This window comes from Protomyctophum bolini (genome assembly GCF_963924005.1).
Source record: "Protomyctophum bolini genome assembly, chromosome: 18".
Taxonomy (NCBI): domain Eukaryota; kingdom Metazoa; phylum Chordata; class Actinopteri; order Myctophiformes; family Myctophidae; genus Protomyctophum; species Protomyctophum bolini.
The window spans coordinates 10,285,181-10,302,721 of record NC_137879.1 but is presented as its reverse complement, the minus strand read 5'-3'; the positions used below and the strand labels follow the sequence as shown (position 1 = coordinate 10,302,721).

At 41.5% G+C, this 17,541-nt stretch overlaps 1 protein-coding gene across 1 annotated transcript in view; it reads right to left on the bottom strand.

Annotated features, from left to right (window-relative positions):
• Window positions 1–12,640: 12,640 nt before the first annotated feature.
• LOC308333149 (testican-2) overlaps window positions 12,641–17,541 on the bottom strand; it is a gene marked incomplete at its 5' end in the record, with an annotated part of 34,967 nt that continues 30,066 nt past the window's right edge. The window contains 2 exons of the mRNA XM_080789344.1: window positions 12,641–15,889; window positions 16,535–16,672. Coding sequence (XP_080645470.1) covers window positions 15,753–15,889; window positions 16,535–16,672 — 275 coding nt within the window. The 3' untranslated portion in view covers window positions 12,641–15,752. The remainder of the gene's footprint in view (window positions 15,890–16,534; window positions 16,673–17,541) is intronic.

The window sequence follows — 17,541 nt, the reverse complement described above, 5'->3', positions numbered from 1 at the left end:
AAGTTAAATGTTGTCTTACCTTTGCAAGTCCTGGTCAGATGCAATAACATAAACCTACCTACATACCATCTCTCTCTTGACCGTTGCTATGGTATTGACTGGAAAAGGCCTGGTTGGTCAGCCTTTCATTCTGTTTTCAAAGGACTTGAATACGAGCATTCTGGCTGCCTACAGGCTGAATGTCACTGTATCCACTCCAGCCTTGTGCTGTGCCTTGTGCTGTGCATTGTGCAAGCAAATTCCTCTGTTTCCTCCACTACATTTTAATATCGTTGAATAATAAAACAGCATAAGCTTAATTGTCAATATGCCTATATTCCTTTTACAGTTATTCATTTTTAAATAGAGTGCACATCAGTGATTTTGCTGCGAGTACTGCTGTGGTAAAAGTAGTAAAAGTATGAATACCTGAGACCAAGTACAATTCTGGATGTACTTGAGTAAACAGTAGGCCTACTGAAGTATTGGTATAAAAATGTACTAAAAGTACCAAAAGTAGAAAGTAGGCTACTCGTAGAATGTTCAATTTCACAAGTATTCAACATTCCAATGACTGAAATGTATATAGGGCTGAAGTGGTTAATATTTAATAATAATCAAAATATATGATGTATTTTCTAATAAATGTAGTGAAGTAAAAGTACAATATTTTGAGCCAAGATGTAGTGGAGTGGAAGTGATATTGGAAATCGGTCAATTAAAGTACGTACTTAATTACAGTACTTAAGTAAATATACGTAGTTACTTTCCACTGCTGTGAGAGACATCACGTGTGATGTGAATGAAAACAGACAAGATGAGAACGCAGCATCACTGCCTCATGAAACATGTATAGTTATGCAGTAAATTGTATTTATTAACCTCAAATAATGTGTACATGTATTACTTATCCACATGACCTGATGTGGATTTCGCACCACACTGTGGTCAGAGAACAGTGGTAGACAAATAAAACGTTGTAATAAAGAAGCATAATATCAGTTTGGGTTTTTTGGCTACTACTGGTGTAATTTACTTTTGTATCACAAGGTGGCAGCAGATGACAAGAAAAAGAAAAATAGAATGAAATCATGATAAATGCCTGGTGGTGATCATTCTACGACTCAAGCAAGTAATGTAATATGTTCATTTTAGCAAGTCCTGTCAGTCAGTGGGTCTCTATAGTATTCCCAGCAGCAGTTCCCAAACCATTTACTGTCAAGGACCCCCACATTGACATGAATAGCCCATAGACCCCCCCCCCACCCCATTTGAAAAGATATGCCATGGACCCCCATAAGAGAAGATTTTTACGGCTCTAGCGGTGATTCTCAACCCGTTTAATTTCAAGGACCACCAGTTTGACATGCATTAGTCATTTAGTCTGCGGACCCCCATTTGATGGCATTTCTATCTCTGGGATCGGCAATTTATATTGTAAAATCAATGTTAATTTAACTCCGTTTGTACACTCTCAGAGTTAGAGACCCATAAGGTTCCATTTGGTTCCAAACTATAATTTAGCTGGGTACCCCCCTGGAACTCCCTTGACCCCTGGGGGTCCCCGGACCACACTTTGGGACCCACTGCTGTACCAGGAGGAGTCCGGGACACAACTGTCCATTCTGTATCACATGCCCTATGAAATGGTCAACTGGCTACCATCTAGCAACATAATTATATTTTATTCCAATGACAACTGCAAAATAACAAAGGTTCAATAATGTAATGGTATATAAAGAATATTGATTCTCACAATTATACATTATCTTGTTAGCCCTGCACCTATACGGCAGTTTCTCTGATCTTACAAAGTAGTCCGGCAGCCGACAGGCTTCTTCTGTTCAAAGTGGGAAATTTGGTATATAGTCATTTTTATTGGCCTAAAATATTGTCTATATACACATACTGTACATTCATGAATCCACTTGCTGACCAGCTGTCAGTATTGGGATTTTATTTTTATAGGGGTTTCTTGTGACCCTACCATTAACATACAATGGCTGGCAAAATTGTCAAACTTTCCTGACATGTCAAACTAGGGGGTTTTCATGATTCAAAGTGAGCAAAGTGCTAGTGCAAAACATAGTCAACATCGTCATCACTTTTCCTTTTTCCCCCCATTTGCCTTTCGGCAGCATTGGCTGCTCGGATGAATCATGAAAACCCCCTAGTTTGACATGTCACATGCTACTTAAAGCAAAAGGAACATTTTGGACACGTTTGCCTGCCATAGGATGTTAATGGTAGGGTCACAAGAAACCCCTATTTAAAAAAAATGCCCAATACTGACAGCTGGTCAGCAAGTGGATTCATGAATGTGTGTATATTATAGACAATATTTTAGGCCAATAATAAAAAAGACAATATACCAAATGTCCTATTCGTCCACCTCAGCTGCCGGACTAACGAGGGAGGAGCACACACCAATAGCGCACACCAATAGTTTGGGAGGTGCTGACCAGGGGAGATGAACCTGAAAAAAAAGGGAAGGATAGGTTGCACAGCTCATAGTCAAAAAACATTTATTTTAAAGATTACAGAGACAGTACACCTACAGATTTTGTCCCAACATCACGCAAATGGGTACACAGTCTCTCTATAGCCAGTCAACAAAAACGGGGTCTTTCACATTTTTCAGACTCCATCCTGATTGGCTAAGATTGGCTTCCAAATTTTTAAGGAGTGCTCCGTTTCAAACAAAATGCCGCAAATCATGAACACATTGTGATTTCTGTGAAATTTTGCACGCAAATTCCCACTATTCCTAGGCAGAGGAAGAAATGCCACTTGAAAATGTTCAACTCGGCCTCATGGTGACGCTATAACTGGAGGCCAAGGAAAACCCATTGCCTGGACATTTTCACATGTGCTCTTTATAGCGCCACCAGGAGGCCGACATATGTAAAGCTTTTCTTATATTACCCCTTCAAATTTCACGCAAATCAGCACACATGATCTCTATAGTCATGTGATCAAGACGCGGGTTTGTTTGATTTCTCATATTCCATCCTGATTGGCCAAGATTGGCTTCCAAAGTTTTCAGGAGTAGCCCGTTTTGTACCCGTTGTGTACAAAATGCCGCAACTCATCAACGCAGTGTCCGATTGCGGTGAAACTGTGCGCATATTCCCACTAGGCTGAGGAAGAAATGCCACTTATATTTTTCAATTCTGCCTTTTCAAGCGCCACCCGGAGGCCCATTTATGTGCAACACTTTTTTTATATTAGTCCTTCAGATTTTATCCAAATATCAATCCTGGTAGTTTTAATGATGTTTGGGAGACAAGAAACACTTTCCATGGGGATTTTATGTGGGTCACGTGTTTTTTTTTAATATTTTAGTAGTGTCTGTGAGGTCAGACACTGCTGGATTATGACCATAATGCTTTGTTGCACTTACCCCACCTTGTGGAGAGGGGGAGTGCTGTCTTACTGAGACAACATGTAGTTGAAACCAGTGTCCATGACATCACAGACACTACTAAAATACTACAGAAAATACTACAGAAATACTAAAATATCTAAAAAACAAATTTGAAACATTTGAAACCCCCCAGGAAAGTGTCTGTCTCTCAAACATCATTAAAATAAGATCTGGTTGCAAAAGATCTTTCTGGCCCTTTAACGTGACCTAACCTTATTTTTTACTCTATGGACCTAACTGACTAACTCTTCACACTGTTTACATTAATAAGTGTAGAGAAGACGCAGGTGTTTCGAGTGAAGCTCTTAACACAGTGACTACAGAGGTAGCCTTAAGGCTTCTCACCAGAATGGACAAGCTGGTGTCTCTTCAGATTCGTAGACCGACTGAAACTCTTGTCACACACAGTACAGAGGTACGGTTTTTCACCAGTGTGGCGGCGCCGGTGTCTCTGCAGATCACCAGACTCACTGAAACTCTTGTCACACTCAGTACAGAGGTACGGTTTTTCACCGGTGTGGATGCGCCGGTGGATCTGCAGATGACTAGACTGACTGAAACTCTTGTCACACTCGGTACAGAGGTACGGTTTTTCACCAGTGTGGCTGCGCTGGTGTCTCTCCAGATTACTAGACTGACTGAAACTCTTGTCACACACAGTACAGAGGTACGGTTTTTCACCAGTGTGGATGCGCTGGTGTATCCACAGATCACTAGACAGACTGAAACTCTTGTCACACTCAGTACAGAGGTACGGTTTTTCACCAGTGTGGCTGCGCTGGTGTCTCTCCAGATTACTAGACTCACTGAAACTCTTGTCACATACAGTACAGAGGTACGGTTTTTCACCAGTGTGGCTGCGCCGGTGTCTCTGCAGATTACCAGACTCACTGAAACTCTTGTCACACTCAGTACAGAGGTACGGTTTTTCACCGGTGTGGATGCGCCGGTGGATCTGCAGATGACTAGACTGACTGAAACTCTTGTCACACTCGGTACAGAGGTACGGTTTTTCACCAGTGTGGCTGCGCTGGTGTCTCTCCAGATTACTAGACTGACTGAAACTCTTGTCACACACAGTACAGAGGTAAGGTTTTTCACCAGTGTGGATGCGCTGGTGTATCCACAGATCACTAGACAGACTGAAACTCTTGTCACACTCAGTACAGAGGTACGGTTTTTCACCAGTGTGGCTGCGCTGGTGTCTCTCCAGATTACTAGACTCACTGAAACTCTTGTCACATACAGTACAGAGGTACGGTTTTTCACCAGTGTGGCTGCGCTGGTGTCTCTCCAGATCACTAGACTGACTGAAACTCTTGTCACACACAGTACAGAGGTACGGTTTTTCACCAGTGTGGCTGCGCCGGTGTCTCTGCAGATTACCAGACTCACTGAAACTCTTGTCACACTCAGTACAGAGGTACGGTTTTTCACCGGTGTGGCTGCGCCGGTGGATCTGCAGATGACTAGACTGACTGAAACTCTTGTCACACTCGGTACAGAGGTACGGTTTTTCACCAGTGTGGCTGCGCTGGTGTCTCTGCAGATCACTAGACTGACTGAAACTCTTGTCACACACAGTACAGAGGTACGGTTTTTCACCAGTGTGGCTGCGCTGGTGTCTCTGCAGATCACTAGAGTGACTGAAACTCTTGTCACACACAGTACAGAGGTACGGTTTTTCACCAGTGTGGCTGTGCTGGTGTCTCTCCAGATCACTAGTATGACTGAAACTCTTGTCACACTCAGAACAGCGGTACGGTTTCCCCCCGCTGTGGACATGCTCGTGTGCCTTCAGGTCAGACAACTTAGTGAAACTCTCGTCACATTGCGGACAGGGGAAATGTTTGGGTCTAGTGTCTCCTTGCTTCTGGTCACCGACAGAGCTGCTGGTGCTGGGCTGACTGGCTACTGCTGAAGGGATCTGTCCACTCACAGAGCTGCTGGTGCTTGGCCGATTGGCTGCTGCAGCTGGGGAGGGGATCTGTCCACACCTCAGCATCTGGAAGTACAGGTTGTTGTGGCTCCTTTTAATGTGTTTGTAGAAGAAGAGCTGAGAGGTGAAGGCGTACGGACACTCTGAGCAGCAGAAGGCCTGAGTCTGGGAACTCCCAGTCTGGTCCTGAGTCTGGCCTGAGTCTGGTCCTGAGAGAGAGAGAGATTAGTAGAATGATAAGTTATCGCGTCCTAAAACATACAGGGAGCTCATAGATTATAAAACACTTACTTTGAAGTTCAAAAGGGGAAAGGTAGGTGAAAGTGGTATGAAAATGGAATGGAAAACTAAAACAAATCCACTGGTCGACGAGTCAGCGGTTTGCCGACTAGCTGACGAGTCTGACCCATCCCCGTTAGATTATAGTTAGACAGAACCTTTCTCAGTACTCTTGTTGTCCCACATCTTAACAAAGATGATTCCAGTCATTCAGTTAATTTAACAGACAGATAGATGGTAATACCTTTCTCAGAGCTCTTCTTGTCCCACATCTTATCAAAGATGATTCCCAGCTCCTTTGCATATTCATCTCCGTACCAGACCAGCAGTTCTTCTCCTTTGACCACAGGACGACAAACACGATACGCAATCCCTTGTCGATACTGGAACGCTATCAGGTTCTGTTCTCCCTCATTACGAGCACAGTTCACATACCTGACACAGATAGACAGACCTCTATAAGTACATACATCGAAATGTATATTATTATGTATTTAAGTCCTAGAGCCAAAGTTCAATTTCCTCCTTGAAAATTCAATCTTTATTCAAGATTATGAGGAATCATGGACAGTGACCCTGACCACATTTACAATGATGCTACATTGATCACTGTATAAAACAAATGTCTGTCTTTCCTCCCAAACTGTACATTTACACACTGGCATTGTCCCTCAACCTCCATTCCTTCACAAAAAAAACCAAATGACACTCCTAGATCAAAGTGTTGCTGACTCAACCTACATCAGGAATGTCACTTCCACAGTGAGAACAATATTTTGGAATCTAAACTGTAAGTTAAGTTAGTTGAATGACAAGGTAGTTATAAGGCCGGTCCTCAAACTAGAGGCCCGTCCTTTATTTGCATTATAATAGGCTACTTGACTTGTGTCTACTTGTGTAAACAAGTAGGCTTCTCACCATAAACAAGGTCAGAATAAAGGGGATAAAATAGATAATGCACTAACGTAACGTTTCACCAGCGCGTTAATCTCACTGCAGCCTCCGAGTGTGACTCTCACTCTATATTATGGCTCTCTCTCTCTCATATCTCACACACGTTATACAATATACATTCACGTTAGCGAGCCCTGACCAGCTGCTCCATCTGTCTGTCAAACCACCACCTCTTTTTAATTATCATCATTTAATTATTTTATATCTCCGACCGACGGCGACAGTCAATGAGAGTCAAGCTCATGTCCTTCTCAGAAAGTCCCTAGTATTATTAGGGTAGGCTATACTATCTTTTTATTGTCCATTTTATTTTTATTTTCTTGACAAGTGACAAAGCACCCATAGGCTTCTGCTTGGGGGGAAAACAGTGTCATGGACTTGAAAAAATAAATATGTTCATTCAGTAAGAACTATTCTGGGTTTTGTTTTAATAGTCATGATAATGAATTTTGATATACTGTATTTGGGTAAGTCAAAGCTATGTTAAATCCATCTTTGCCCACTACTAGTATTTGTTACCTTCAAGTGTGCTAATACACAGACTAATATACATTTACAAATAGCCTATATCTATATAATCTTTTATAGAATGTAATATCAGTTAATGGTATCGGTCTTGAGAAGCAGGATCTGGTCCTGCAATATGAGTACTTTTAGTACTTTAAGTACATTTTGATGCCGACACTTTTGTACTTTTACTCAAGTACATTTTCAATTCCGTACTTTTACTTGTAACGGAGTAGTTCTAAAATGCAGTATTGGTACTTTTACTTTAGTAAAACAATTGAGTAATTTTTCCACCACTGTATGCCTATCCATTGGCCAGGTATAGTAGTGACTCATCACAATCAAAATGGCACACCACCCGATTTTGCATAAAAAAGGTGCGAGGTTTGCAAGCCCTATTGCTACACGGCATTTAGTTACTACTACTGACAATTTCAGAGAGTCAATTCAGCTGTGAATATGGATCATTACCTATACAGTAGGAAAACTTGGTCATGGCTGGGCCCATTTGATTGGAACCAAAATAATCTCCAATACTAGTCTATATGTCTATATAGACTATTCTATATGTCCCGGGTGGTCTTTTAGATCAGTGGTTACCAAAGTGGGATCCAGGGACCCCCAGGGGTCCTTGATGGAGTTCCAGGGGGTCCCCAGCTACATCATAGTTTGTAACCAAATGGACCATCCCATGGGTCTGTAACTCCGAGTGTACAAATGGAACCAAACCAAATGTGCATTTCAGTTTATAACCATAGAATGATGTCTCACCGCATCCAGTTGGACATTGTCTCATCTTTAGCATCAATGTAGATGTAGCGGTTTTTCTTCTTGCGGATCTAAAACAGAAAAATACGTTATTTAACAAGACAATTGTCACTGTACTGCAGAAACCTTGTATCTACATAACCATTTCAACTTTTTTTTATTAATTAAATTAAAGTCCAACTTTATCGTATTAAAAGTAACAAAAGTAGCTAATCTACAAGCTCACAACCCGCTGAGATGTGTGCGTGTGCCGTGTGTATATCAATGCAGGGAAATACAGGGAGTGGTAACAGTAGGATTACCAGACGGACCAGGAGTCCACTCCTCATCGTCCTCCTCCTCCTCCTCCTCCTCCTCCTCCAGCTGAGGTGAGGTTTCTACCTGCCTGGCCTTGCTGCGTCTCTTCATGAAGTCTGGAGGGTCAGACTTCAGACCTGATGGAGGAGAACACAAAGGTGACACATATAATAGAAGGAATGGAAGGGTTAGATAGTGATGATGACACTTGACAGAGGACGATACAGATCAATATATTTCTGGGACTCTATCCCGACAGTGATTGTCAGATTTTTTATCTGCATTTACGTTGGACCACAATTAACATAGTCAAAATGTTGGACTCTTGTATAAACATAGTGAAGTTGAGAAACAAATTCATGTTTTCACCAGTAGAGAGCAGTCATGACACATGATGGAACTAGCAGTATGACTGATCTGATATGCTAGCTATGCAACTGGTCAATATAATTGTGTTTCTTCATCTGCTGCTTATGGTAACCGATGTGTATTTCAGTCATAAAAGGAAATTAAATGCGGTGCACTAGCCTGAAATAAAATATAGTGCCATTGATACAATCACATTATATTACAATTACATCAAGCCTTAAGATTATTTAACTCCCGTCATGTATGGATTCTACACATACCGTCTTGAGACTAGCTCTTCTGTAATTGATACGTCTGATATTACTATAGTCCTACAATAAGAAATAAATGTACAATGTTCAAATGCTGTCTCTTTTATTGTGTTACTATGTTACCTACCATGCGAGACCTTAAACAGGTGATTTCGTTTGATGTTCCTGTATCTTGTCTTTTCTATGTCACTGAGCTGTTCCCACTCAGGTTGCTTGAAATGAGACCTCAAGTCCTGAAAATCTGGGTCACCCGCCTGTAATGGATGGAGAGGGAGGGTGGGGGTATCAGTTATTGTAGCCTGTGGACTATAAAATGTATTGGTCACCTTACAATAAGCATGTCAACATGTCATTCAGTTCCATGGACTTTTATTATGGACCCCCAGCTCTTCATAGAGCCTATCAAGAGTGTGACCGTGGACCTGGCCTCCTCACAGAGCATGACCATGGACAGCTAACATAATACACCAAGTCTATACTGTATACTTAACATTCATATACCACATCACTGTTATAACATTCTCTCTCCCGCTCAGGGTGGGTTCTCTGTCGGTTCTCTGCTCTACAATGTATTGTAAAGTGTAATATTTAATAAAATTGAAATAATTCAAGGTTTCTTCAACTGTGCATGCACCTCATGGTATGATGATGGTACCATAGCACCACAAATGCCCCATTTTGATAAATTGGGTTGGCTTATGGTAGGGTAGATGACAGAGTACAGCAACTTGCAGTGGGCCTGGTATACAACGAGATATGCAGCTACACCACAAAGACACCCATGTCCACAATCACAACACCAGAGGGTCAGAGGGAGTTCCACAAATCAAATTGAACCCAGATTCGTCAAGAAAAAAAAGGGGTTAAATTAATTTAGCTCCTATGCCACATAAATGTGGACCACCCTACCAACAGTTGTAAAGGAATGTGAATCCCTGCTCTCCCCTTCAAAACCACGGTCAAAGAGAACTTACGAGTTGGCTACAATTCAAAATAAATTGTATATGAATGACATCCCCAATGTAAACTACTAACAAGCCATAGCCTTCTAAATCCTCTTAGTAGACCTTGTATTGAACTGTACATTACACTAACATAGTGGTTCTTAAACTGTGGTGGGTGCACCCCTTGTGGTGCGCAGGCGCCTTATAGGGGGGGCGCGACATGAAAAGGAATAATGGTGGTGCTATGGTTTTATATATATATGCACATATATATATATATATATATATATATGTGCATATATATATGCACCATATTCAGGTTGATATATGTGCATATGTGGATAAATATGTCTCTATAGCTTATGCAATTTATATTTCCATGTGAGGGGGTGCGTCAGCTACTGTAGGTCAGGAAGTAATAGGGGGTGCACGGCCAAAAAGGTTTGGGAACCACGTTAGTTCATTAATTCCTTTTATAGAAAACCTGCTCATCAGTCCAATGTTAATATTACCAACAGAATACATTTACAGCCACTGTAATTGTTCCGTCTCACCTTTTCATTAAAACTTGCCATTTTCAGTCTGTCACCTATATGCAGACGAAACAAAGCAGCAATTCAGAATAGTGTGTCAACATAATCATGGGTGGTGATATAACTTATATTACCTTTAGTTAAACTTATATCATATAAACGGCTAGGTTAGCTGGAGGTATAATAAACTCATGTTACATTCACTAAAATAATCATGAACATACTACTAGCCTACCAATTAGGCATCGAGTTAACCACATGTGACATGTCACACGAGCATCGTCTTAAACATTGAATTCTGAAATTTCTGATGCATATTAACTTGCATAAACATGTGGCAAAAATAAAGAAACATCATCATTACTTTTAACGGAACGCACACAGTGGAAAAGGTTACTCATAAACTACTAACCTCGCCAAACTGCTGACAAACTTTTCCTAGTACAGCTGAAAGGAGTTGAGTTGGTAATTAAGAACAATTAAGGCATGCGCAGGTGCAAGAAACTACAATACTGTGCAGTCAGTTGTAGAACTCAAAGGGAACAACTATCTTAGAAGAAAAACTTAAAATAATCATGAACATGCATGGGGAAATGGGGAGTCTTCTTAATAGGAGTTTCTTCCTTTTTGACTTCTTGACTTCAGGGCCAGGAGGAGAGGCGGAATATTCGCGGCAGTGTTCTTTAGCGGATAGCGGATATAAAACCTCCGGTGGACGATCTCTTCAAAATAAGTGTATACCCTCTAGAGTAAAATAATATTAAATAATAATATACGATTTATATAGCGTTTTTCTGGGTACCCAAAGTCGCTTTACAGAACAGAAGTAGTAAGTACAGACACTTGTATTAGAAAAACTAGTAAAAAAAAAAAACTAGAAATCAAAATAAAAAAGGACAAACAAGAATGTCAAGAAGGGTGTGTGTGTGGGGGGGTTATGTAGGGAAAGGAAAGTCAGTAAACTGAATCCATTGAAAAACTATTCAGTTGCACATTCAAACTATAAACCAGTAAGAGTAGGACTAAGACACAGCTCACAGTGCATTGCGATGAGATCGGCTTGTAGATCAGCTATATTTTCAAAATATTTTTAAAATGGGACATTCTGCACAATGACAATGAGTAGCCTACATTTTGATTCCAATAATAGTATATTTGACCTTTTCCACCACTGGCACTGCTGTGGGAATTCCTGTTTTTTTCCCTAAATTATTGACCTATAGGCCTACACTACACTTGATCAGCAGCGTCACACAAAAGCACCAAAAGTAGCAGATCTACAACAGTGGTTCCCAAAGTGGGGTCCGGGGACCCCCAGGGGTCCTTGAGGGAGTTCCAGGGGGTCCCCAGCTATAAAATGATAGTTTGGAACCAAATGGGCCCTTATTGGTCTCTAACTCTGAGAGTGTACAAATGGAACCAAATGGACCCATTCATTTGGTTCCATTTTGTACACCATTGTTAAATTAACATTGATTTTACAATACAAATTGGGGTCCCAGAGATATAAATGCCATTAAATGCCATGTCAAACTGGGGGGGTCCTTGAAATTTCCGCAATTTCCATTTCCGCAATTTCCGCAATTACCATTTCCACAATTACCATTTCTGCAATTTCCGCAATTCCGCAATTTGACAAAAACGATGGGTTATAGCCCATGTTTATAGTTATAGTTATATGGTTATAGCCCCAAACGGGTTGAGAATCAGTGCTAGAGCCGTAAAAAAATCTTCTCTCATATCTAAAGACAGTTAAAGACAGGGTCTGTTGCAAAATACTGTACGTATCGACTTGAGGGTCCTTGACATGAAAATGTTTGGAAACCACTGTAGTAAGTTTCATCTTCAGTTCTGACCCCTTGCCACAGAACAGCTGCAGTGGTTTCATTGGCTCTGAACATTACAGTTTTAGTTTTCTTTTTTAATTTGACCGCATTGTTCTCAAGTCATAAAAGTCGCCTCTTGTGACAAATAAGGCTATGCAAGCAAAGGTTTTTGGCTCATGAGAATAATTTTGCATTTTGAATATGTGGGTCTCCAAAGGGAAAAGTTGAAACCCATTGCAGTCTGCCTCAAATCACCACCCGGGGCCAACCTTCTATTCGCAAACAGACCTGTCTTTATATTGCAAATTTACACTTACGTTTAATTTGCCTGAAGGTCTCATTATCCAGAAACATGCCTGCATAATAGTATCATTACCAATGGAAACTGCAACTGAGAGGCCTTTTGAATAAAAGGTGTTAGACGTGTTTCAACCTCCTTTCCCGTTTGCTAATGTTCGTCCTTGAATTAGTTGGAATAGAATCAGATATGTGACCCGATTGCATAAATCTGGAGGAAATTGGTAACGTGGCTATGAGAAATAAGTATAATTAAAAATACAAGACAGCTTGGCCCAATTGCCTTTAATAGTAAAGTGCTCAGCCTATAGAAGTACATTCGTATTTACTATTAACATGCAATACTAAAAACAAACTTGTCTGGCCTACCAATAGCATGAATGAACAAATGGCAACAATTTACTCATAGAAAAACACAAATACAGTGAGAATTTCAAGTATAACACACGAAACTTCAAGTAACATACACATATTTAAAAAACACAAAAATACAGCTTCAAGTAGCATACTTAGAGTCAAACATTGTGTGGCACATTCTTTGAAGTGATTTCAGAGTAAGCAGTGGTTTCTACTAAAGCCTGACCGATTCTTAGATTTTTGGTGACATCGTTATCGGTAATTATGCAGCCGATGCGTTCCGATAAAATGAGATTTATTTTTAGAAAATAGATCTACACGTGCTCACAATGTGCATTCTTGCAAATATTTGAGAAGAGCTTCAGCGGTTAAATAAAATAGGATATGTGTGCATTTTATGTCATATTATATTAATTTGCTTGTTTATTGTTTGATTAGTTACAGTTCTTTTCATGTGTACGTTTTTAATATATATATTTATTCTATTCATCTATCAAAGTTATTCTTTTATGTATCTGCATATAAGTTAAATGTTCTCAAATAGAAACATGAATTAAATCTATGTTTTTCAACTTGAGTTTGACAAAATATTGGTGGTAACATTTATGGTAATCGGGTTGAGACCCAAATATCTAGCATCGGGTCGGGCTCTATAGTTCCTAGGTGCTGTCTGGGGACCATTTAGTACATTCTACAGTAGCCCAAGTCCTGTCTATCAACTAAATGAATAAAGCATGTAGGGGCCATAAACTGTTAGGAGGTGCATTACATTTATATACCTTTTTATCATACAAGGTGGTGTCAAACCTTGTAAGATCACAATCCATCGTCACTCATCTCCACACATCACCGATACAGTATTTATCTATATACAATATCTGTTATTATGGAATACCTAACCACACTGCGCTGTGAACTGTTTATTTTCTTCCACTCGTTTCGATCATAGGGTAATAACAGCGCTATAATGTTGCGTTCACGCTGGCAGTTTCAAAGCTACCCATTTTGGGCGGGAACCCCTTTTGGTGTTAGCATCATGTCATGCTTTAGCTATTGAAAAATAGCAGATCTACAAGCTCATAGCGCGCCACTCTACGAGCTTGTAGGTCTGCTATTTTTGAAAAATCGAAGAACGACTGCCATAGAAACATAGCTTTTTCAAAAAACTAGTAGTCATTTTCAAACAGGCATTTTTAGAATCTGATCTCAGGTCAGAATGGGTTAAATTTCGATGGAAGACATGGAGCTACAAAGAGATGGCAGACGTTTGTCACTCTGCTACGATCCAGGTTGAGCTGGCTTCACCTGCAACTACGGAGCTACAAAACCACCAACTGTTGTTAACCCATCTGTGTTATTTTGTAGATGTTTGCGTTAAAAATGACAGATCTACAAGCTCGTACATCTGCCATTTAAAAAAATCATACTATTGATTTTAGACGCTGACCAACACTTCAACAGTGACTGCAACTGCGACAGATACAGGTATCTCTGGCAGCTGCCAGTGTGAACACAGCATCACCCAATGTGAGAAATATCTGTCACGGTATCGAGTGATTTCAGATCTCCAAGTTAGTCCAGCCGTGCAAGTGACTCTACTGTACTGTACTGTACAATTCAAGCAATTGTTCACAATGGAAAATAAATCTCTATATGCATAGATGAAGGCTGGACAAACATAGGGCTGCCAACTACCTGGAATTCAAATAGGGGGACACCCGGCCGTATACACTTCTTGTATACTATTATTACAGTGGTTTTCAACCCTTTTCATATCAAGGTCCATTATTTTGAGCCACGGACATCCATTTGATGGGGCCCAAAATGTAGAATATTGTGTTATTGTATTAAATTCCAAATGGACCATTTGATTTCATTTTACACTCTCAAGAGTTAAAGATCTAATAAGAGTCTGTTTAGTTACCAACACTCCATCATTTAGCTGGGGACCACCTGGACCACTGGTTGAAAACCACTGCTATATTATATTAACCACTTGAACTGTAACATCCATATTCCAGGGAGGAACAAAAAAGATTGCCGATCTACAAGCTCACAAAACATTGCAATGCGACACGTCACGTGACCTTGTGGGTTGACCCCTCTGGGTTTTTAATCTATATAAGCGAGAAGAGCTAATTCACTGGCATGTCAAAAGCAAATACAGAGCATATTATGGTGTTGCTGTCACTGTGGCCATAATCCTAACCCTCTTTGAACGCCAGAGGGTGCTAGAGCTCTACCTTAGAAATTGCCAGACCATTTTGCAACATGAGCTCAGATGGAGCAGTGTTCGAGGGATCCGTATAGGATAGAGAGGGGGATTTGCTGAGGCCTAGTAACGCTTCGATCACAGTTTTCATCAGCGCGAGGCTGGATTAATTTATTACGCGCCGATCATGCCTATTTCATCTCGTTTTGAGCCATAATGCAAATATAGATGGCGTGCGTGCATGCACACAGGGATTTGGGCGTTTCTTTATGTGGACGCGATCGCAAAAAAATGCTGATCATATATATTTTTCCCCCGGATTATTCCCAATAAAACTAATCTCGGTTTCTCGGGCATGGTGTTCTGTGCAAAGGTAAGTGTATCTCGTTATCTCGGGGGTTAACGATTATATCTAGTTTCAGTTTCATCAGATATATTTTGAGGGATGGTTGGCAGCCCTAGCCATACTGTACACAGTAGTTCAGTGGGTCCTGCTTCACAGGGAAACAGCCAAACATAAAACTCTCTTTGCTCCTTACTCGGGAGGGCGAGAAGAAAATAAGAATGAAGCGATACACATTATCTAAGACAAAACAATCGGGTCACCTCACCGCCGGACTCGCCCAGCAGCAGCACCCTCGGAAAACCCACAAGAAGTTCGATAACATAATTCGTTGCCGCTACTGCGCAACAAAATCCTTTCGCCGTTTTTTAAGGAGAGAGAGAGTCGTGGTTCCCCTGTGCGTTTCGTTTTCGGGGGCCGGAGGCTACTTGAAGGAGGCTCTCCGTCTCTGGGCTGTACGGTCTCTCCTCCTACCAGATGTATCCTCCGTCGTCTGCCTCTCCCTCCTCCTCGCCCTCCTCACCGGTCTCCTCCTCCGTCTCCTTCTCCTCCTCGTCCTCCCATCCCACGCCGCTGCCCAAGTCTCCGGAGTAGCCCACCACCTCGTCTGAAAACACACAGGTTCTCAAAACCTTTTTGTCTCAGGTCACGACACTGTCTGTAAGTGTTTCAACCACGAATCCCTATTCTGGGGGAACACATTCACCAAAAATAGCAAATCTACAAGTTCACAGTGCGCTGTGAGCTTGTAGATCGGCTATTTTTGCAGAGGAGGTTTGGTCTTACTAAGCATAGAGGGTCCAAGTGGTTCAACTGAAGTGATCATATTGATGATAAATTCCTCAAAATTGTACTACCTAATGGTACAGTACCTGAGTAAATGTACTTAGTTACTTTCCACCCCCCCATAGCCTAAGGCCTCACTCACACCTTCGCAACAGACTGATGTATGCTTGTTGTATACAAAGGCAAAGGGTGTGATACATCTTGCCCCAATGCATTTCCAATGGGAGTCACATGGTTTGACACAACATTTGTGTTGTATGAGGGGGAGGGGGGCAGTCGAAACACAGCCGAAAGCCATACAACAGCTTGTAGTCCAAAATGTTGTATCAAACCATGTGACTTCCATTGGAAATGCATTGGGACACTTACATGACACTTACATGACACACTTACATCTTGCTTACATCTAGCATGCATCAATGTTGTATGCTAGATCGAAAGGTGTGAGTGAGGCCTTTACTCTTACCACAGTCAGGTTTTCCATTGATTCTGGAGCCCATAATCTCCCCTCCATGCTGGTCCACACACCAGCACTCCCCTCGACCCTGGTGGCACTGCATCGTTCTGTAGTAGCCGTCTTCATCGCAGCTTGGTATGTACATCCCTGCAAAGGATCACATGCACGCACGCACGCATGCACGCAAAAACACACAACACGCACAACACAGCATTTGTTTTATTACATTTAGTATTCATATACAGCCTTGTTCATGTTTGCATACAGAGGCAGAGAGACAGAGAGTGTGAGTGAGAGAGAGTGTCACCAGTAAATGACGGTGACAGCACAGTGACCAGCCTCCCCCTGGACACTGTGTGTGTGTCAAACCCTGCTGCCACTTAACCCATTCTGACCTGAGATCAGATTCATACGAGGTTTCCACTGGACACACACTGGTCTGATGAACCCATTCTGACCTGAGATCAGATTCTAAAAATGTCAGTCGTTTTTTTTTCAAAAATAGCAGACCTACAAGCTCGTATCGCGCCACTCGGTGGCGCGATATGAGCTTGTAGATCTGCTATTTTTCAATAGCTAAAGCATAAGATGATGCCAACACCAAAACGGGTGCCCGGTCAGAATGGGTTAACGTTTGCTGTGGTGGAGTGATGGGCGCCCCTGCGTCCAAGACCCCCCCACCGCCCCCCCCCCCCCCCCCCCCCCCAAAAAAAGGACTCTAGAAAAATAAGACAAGATGGCCTCTGGGAATGGGACGACGTGTCACAGATCTTGGAGCCAACGGCGGTGGGAGAGCGCTGCAGTGAATTTATTATGGCTGACGGCGTGCTTTTAGTTGCCCTGACATCCCTGCCGAAGCATCATCAGTCCATAAGTTCTCAAAGTGTAGTCCGGGGCGGTTGGTGAAGCATTGAAATTAAAAAATATATATATATTTTTTCGCTTCTTTTTTTTATGCTAATTGATCTAATTGCAGTTATGTTTATCTAATTGAAAAGTGTACTGTCATGTTTTGC